The 6,092-nt window shown below is 39.4% G+C and overlaps 1 protein-coding gene across 1 annotated transcript in view; it reads left to right on the top strand.

Annotated features, from left to right (window-relative positions):
• The window catches only part of LOC107874920 (ABC transporter G family member 22), a 14,098-nt gene extending 9,173 nt beyond the window's left edge, over positions 1 to 4,925 (top strand). Inside the window, exons 4-11 of the mRNA XM_016721624.2 lie at positions 297 to 529; positions 1,460 to 1,615; positions 1,727 to 1,910; positions 1,993 to 2,301; positions 2,993 to 3,280; positions 3,696 to 3,980; positions 4,071 to 4,178; positions 4,391 to 4,925. Of these exons, the coding sequence (XP_016577110.1) occupies positions 297 to 529; positions 1,460 to 1,615; positions 1,727 to 1,910; positions 1,993 to 2,301; positions 2,993 to 3,280; positions 3,696 to 3,980; positions 4,071 to 4,178; positions 4,391 to 4,612 (1,785 nt within the window). The 3' untranslated portion in view covers positions 4,613 to 4,925. The remainder of the gene's footprint in view (positions 1 to 296; positions 530 to 1,459; positions 1,616 to 1,726; positions 1,911 to 1,992; positions 2,302 to 2,992; positions 3,281 to 3,695; positions 3,981 to 4,070; positions 4,179 to 4,390) is intronic.
• Positions 4,926 to 6,092: the final 1,167 nt, after the last annotated feature.

Below are 6,092 nucleotides of genomic sequence, written 5' to 3' on the forward strand. Positions count from 1 at the left end.
CATATGATAGTTGATGGTGGTAGCTCGGGTAGGAAAATGGAAGAACTGATAGTTAGGGTGTAAAACTCGCGATAAAGCGATAGTTCAGGTGTGCTTTTAACCTTAACTCTGAAGCAAACAACAAGTGTTACATGAAAATGTAGCACATATACTAGTAGTACACGATGTAGTTATTTTAAAATTCTGGCTCCATCACTGGTGATAGTCTGCGCGAGGGCGTAACTTTGGTATATTTGAAGTCATATTTAGGTACATTTGCATTTTTTAAGGATTTTACTTTTGACAAAAATGTGCAGTTTACTGAGGTATGTTACAAGGTGGTTATCAAAGGAGTAACATCAACAAGAGAGAAGGAAATTTTGACAGGAATCAGTGGTTCCGTTGATCCAGGAGAAGTTTTGGCAATGATGGGACCTTCCGGGAGCGGAAAGACGACGCTTCTCAGCTTGCTTGGAGGAAGGATAAAAGAGCCAACAGGAGGATCAATCACTTACAATGAACAACCGTATTCGAAGCATTTGAAGAGCAGGTGATTGATCACACTCCAGAATGTACCAGGCGGCCTGTTATGTTGCTCACACTCTTCAAAAATGTCGACTGGAGCGCTGTTGGATGCTCCAGAATTAGTGCATTTTTTGGAGTATCTAACATAGGCGCAACAATATTTTTGGAGCGTTTGAGCAACATATAGCCTACATTCACCTATGTTGCTCAGACTATCGAAAAATATTGACTGGTGTGGCCTTGGATCCTCCTGAATTAGTGCATTTTTTGGAGTATCTAACATAGGCGCGACAGTATTTTTGGAGAGTTTGAGCAACATAGCCTACGTTCACCGAGTGGTTATGTTGCTCAGTCTCTTCAAAAATGTCGACTGGTGTGCTGTTGGATCCTCCAGAATTAGTGCATTTTTTGGAGTATCTAACATAGGCGCGACAACATTTTGGAGAGTTTGAGCGACATAGCCTACATTCACCGTTATGTTGCTCAGACTATTGAAAAATGTCAGTTGGTGTGTTGTTGGATCCCCCTAGTGCATTTTTTAGGAGAATCCAGCATAGGCGTGACAACATTTTTGGTGAGTTTGAGCAACGTAACCAACATTCACCAAGCGGTTATGTTGCTAATACTCTTGAAAAATGTTGACTGGTGTGTTGTTGGAACCCCAGCACAGGCGCGACATCATTTTTGGATAGTTTGAGCAACATAGCCAACATCGACCAAAGCAGTTATGTTGCTCAGACTCTTCAAAAATGCGACTGGTGCCACGTTGGATCCTCCAGAGTTGATGCATTTTTAGAGGATCCAACATAGGCACGATAACATTTTTGAAGAGTCTGAGCAACATGGCCAACATTCGCCAAGCCTGTCAGATCCTCCAGAAATAGTGCATTTTTTGAAGGATTTGACAGATTTTCTTTCAGTCGAATCTAACATACGAATGTGAAAACTTTTGCAGGATAGGATTTGTGACTCAAGATGACATACTATTTCCTCACTTGACAGTGAGAGAAACACTAACGTATGCAGCTCGCCTACGACTTCCAAAGAAATTGACGAAGGAGGAGAAACAAAAACGTGCGATTGATGTTATATACGAGCTAGGACTAGAGAGGTAATATGTTTCTATACTTGACAATTTTTGTACTAATCTTAGTCTGAGCTAGAAATTTGAGTGTGCATTTCATTTTGTGAAAGCTGAATGAAGAATGTGATGTCTTAACAGATGCCAAGACACAATGATCGGTGGCTCCTTCGTTCGTGGAGTATCAGGGGGAGAACGAAAGCGTGTCTGTATAGGAAATGAGATCATAATCAACCCTTCCCTATTGTTCCTCGATGAACCTACATCGGGTTTGGATTCAACGACAGCTTTAAGGACCACTGAGATATTACACGATATCGCTGAGGTAAAGTTTCCTCTCCTGTTTTAGATATCCAAGATTTCATCATATCACGAGTTACAAGACTTACGATTTCTGTGGATGATAGGCTGGAAAGACAGTGATCACGACGATCCATCAACCGTCTAGCAGACTATTCCACAAGTTTGATAAGTTGATACTTCTTGGCAAAGGGAGTTTGCTATATTTTGGGAAGGCATCTGAGGCAATGGTCTATTTTTCCTCGATAGGATGTTCGCCTTTGATATCGATGAATCCAGCTGAATTCCTGTTGGATCTCGCGAACGGAAACTTAAACGATGTTTCTGTTCCATCAGAGTTGGAGGACAAAGTACAGATAGGGAATTCAGATAGAGAAACAGGAAATGGAAAGCCATCACCAGCAGTTGTGCAAGAGGTGAATGAAAAGCCTTCAAGCATACACTCAGCATGAATTTAATGTTCTTTTTTCGCATGTTCCTTTTGACTTTTTGAGTTTTTCGGACTTATGTTGCTCGAACTCTTCAAAAGTGTTGATTGGTACGTGTCAGATCTTCCAAAAGTAGTGCGGTTTTGGAGGATCCTATATTGGTGCAGGAGCATTTTTGAAAAATCCGAGCAACATACTTTTTTCTATCGTCGAGGACATAAGTTCTTTAATCTTTACAGAGAAAAAGCCTAAAGCTATCACTTAGCATGAATCTAATGTTTTCTTTCTGCTCCTTTTAACCTAAGTTGTGCGGTTTCTTCATTTTTGATGCCGCACCCATGTCTGATTCTTCAAAAATAGACTATTTCTGGCGAATCCGACATGCAGCTGTTAACATTTTTGACGAGTCCGAACAACATAGCTTTTAACTTTCTGAGTGTTTCGGCTTTATGTTGCTCGGACTCGTCAAAACTGTCGACTGGTGCATGTCATATCCTCCAAGAAAGAATGCATTCTTGGAGGATCCAACACGGGCGCAACAGAACTTTTCTATAACCAATTAACACAACTAAACTTAGAAAGAGCTCAATTATTTTTCAACAACAAATCTGCTTCAGACTCGAACAAGTTGGAGTCGACTATATGAATACTCACTGTTTTCTTTTTGATACCTGGACAGTATCTCGTGGAAGCATACGAGACGCGAGTAGCTGAGAGTGAAAAAAAGAAACTTTTGGCTCCCATGATGATTGATGAGGAGTTGAAATCTAAAATCTTTACCACAAAGAGGGAATGGGGAGCAAGCTGGTTTGAACAATACTCCATATTGTTTTGGAGAGGACTTAAAGAACGACGCCACGATTATTTTAGCTGGTTGAGAATCACTCAAGTTGTTGCAACTGCTGTTATCTTGGGCATGTTATGGTGGCAATCTGGTGGTGATAGTCCTAAACAAATGCAGGAACAGGTATGAGCCTCAGCGGTGAAACTAGGAATTTCGTTAAGTATATTTTTCAACGTTTAGTATATATAGGTATAAAAAGTAGCATTTGTCCTATATACAGTATAGTTTTCCGACAAAGGGTGTTCAACTGACCATCCGTCAGCATATAAGGCTCTAGTCTTGTAAGCACAAGATGATCAAGAAAACTCTATTTGCATCTACGCTACGACAGCGATACATGATGAATAGAGTAAAATATCAATCTCGTGTCTAATCAAAAACAGAACTTCTAAACAGTAGCGAAGCCAGAAATTTCACAAAATGTATTCAAGATTTAATATTGATGTATCAGAAGTAAATTCTGACCTGTATACGCGATATAATTTTCTATATACGCATTAATATGACCATCCTTCTCAAACTGTTATACTCATTGCAGTCGGGATTGCTGTTCTTCATCGCGGTGTTCTGGGGCTTTTTTCCAGTTTTCACAGCAATCTTCACATTTCCGCAAGAAAGGGCAATGCTGAACAAGGAAAGATCGGCTGATATGTACAGATTAAGCGCGTATTTTTTGGCTAGAACAACCAGTGACATCCCCTTGGATCTTATACTACCAGTACTCTTTATCTTAGTAGTATATTTCATGGCCGGCTTGACGCATGATGCTTGCGCCTTTTTCCTAACCGTGCTTACAACTTTCCTCTGCATCGTAGCAGCTCAGGTATTCCATTTTCTTCAATTCTCACCGAACGTTTAACTCCCCTAAATTAGTAATCTGAATCATAATCGCCGCTTACCTCATTATCGCCAGGGGTTAGGACTAGCGATAGGGGCTACACTAATGGATATAAAGAAGGCAACAACTCTAGCATCCGTCACTGTAATGACCTTCATGTTAGCTGGTGGATATTTCGTAAAGGTAATGATACAGTATCCATATTATGATTCACATAATAAGCCTCGTGTTAACAGTTAATGCATACATGTATGTTTTCATTCGTATAACAAGCACACTCATGGTTATATAGTATACATGTTTACCTGGTTTGCTCGATAGAAGTTAAAGGCATCGAGTGCTGATCAAGCCTCATCGTTAGTGCATTTGCTGATGCATGATCTTGACTCCTGCAGGAAGTACCGGTATTCATATCATGGTTAAGGTACTTATCGTATAACTATCAAACGTACAAACTCCTACTAAAAGTTCAATACAAGGAGAAAAATGACTGGGTAGATGGGATCAAAGTAGGCAACGGTGTAAAGGAAGTAAGTACATTGTTAGCTATGGTGTTTGGTTATCGACTTCTGGCATACATATCTTTACGGAGAATGAAGCTACATTCCGGCACTTAGAGATGATCGATGAAGAATGATAGTTATAAAGTAGTAGTATTGCAGCTTAAACTACTGATTGTTGTTATAAAGGTACCTTCTGATTCAGCTGATATAAGTTGCAAGAAGCACCAGGGAAAGAAGATTTGATTGTAAATTCTTAATGTATTAGAAACTTAGAAAGTAGAAATGAAATGTATGTAAAATGTTCAACATACATGTTGAGATGATTTGCTACTTGAGAATTTTTGGTTCCAAGTGTAGCTTTTTCAATGTTATGCAACAAGTTTTTGAATTAAAAAATGGGACACAAGAAGGCTCATTTTGAGAAGTGTCCAAAGGTTACATTTGCGTATGTGTGTGTGTGTGTTGGGGGGGGGGAGGGGGTTCTACTCGTCTTTAACTGGCTTATTTGTACCCAGCTACATGATGGAAGTCCCCTCGGTCAATCGTCACTCGACAACTCAAAGCTGAGCGGTACAGCCCACATGCTTGCCTATTCGTCTTTCACAGACCTATTTATACCCAGCTACAATCTCTTACCTTATAAAAGAAAAAAGGGCCCCTCGGCTAATCCTCAATCGACAGCAGGTGGGCTGGGGGTGTCATTTTGCGCTTTTGGCTCTATTTTTTGTCGGTCTACAACTTTTTCGCGAGATACGAATTTATATTTTCGTTCATAATATCCCACAAGTATTTACTACTTAAAACTATACTGAACCACCTACCTATTCCTTTTTTATGGAGTCTCTAGTACTGACCGTACTAGGTTTTGGGAGGGATTCATTTGTATATTTTGATCTTCTTCCTTCTCCCATTTTGATATATTTTTATATGTTTTGTTTCTGCGTTCGCTTAATATTAATACTATTATCATTTCTATCTAGTATTTTCTAATTTTTGCCCGTTAGCTTGAACTATAGCTTTAACTTGCCTACTGGTGGAATAAAATAGGCACCATCATGACTTAACAAATCGGGTTCTTGGATGAGAGTTCTCCCATGTTCATCCAGAGTTTGAATCTGGTTCAAGAGCTGTTGTTCCACCCAACTGAGTCAGCAGCAGACATGTGTTCCAAAAAGAAATGCAGAGTTTGTTGCCATTCACACTTTGCATTTTCAACATTAACAATTCAATAATTTGAGAAAGTCTTTCGGTGGTAGCTGGATCCCCCCTAGTCTCTCTTCTTTAGCTAATGATAAGCTTCATCAAATCGTTGAGTCTCATTTCCTATGTACAAGAATCAAATGGTGAAAAAAGTAAACATACGTAAGAGAGATTGTTTACCCAAGATTGATGAATTGTCACGATAGCTTGAAGCGGGTTCAAAAGATCAATTGTATCAACTTTATGGGGTTTTTAATGTCTATTACCATAGATGGATTTCCACAATGAGAAGTTGAAAGCAAAAATGAGTGGATGGTTAGGAAGACCAAGATACACAAAGGATTAGTAATTGAGATTATGGAAGTTATACAAGAGGATATTTCTGTACATAAAA

Source organism: Capsicum annuum, chromosome 1, assembly GCF_002878395.1.
Source record: "Capsicum annuum cultivar UCD-10X-F1 chromosome 1, UCD10Xv1.1, whole genome shotgun sequence".
Taxonomy (NCBI): domain Eukaryota; kingdom Viridiplantae; phylum Streptophyta; class Magnoliopsida; order Solanales; family Solanaceae; genus Capsicum; species Capsicum annuum.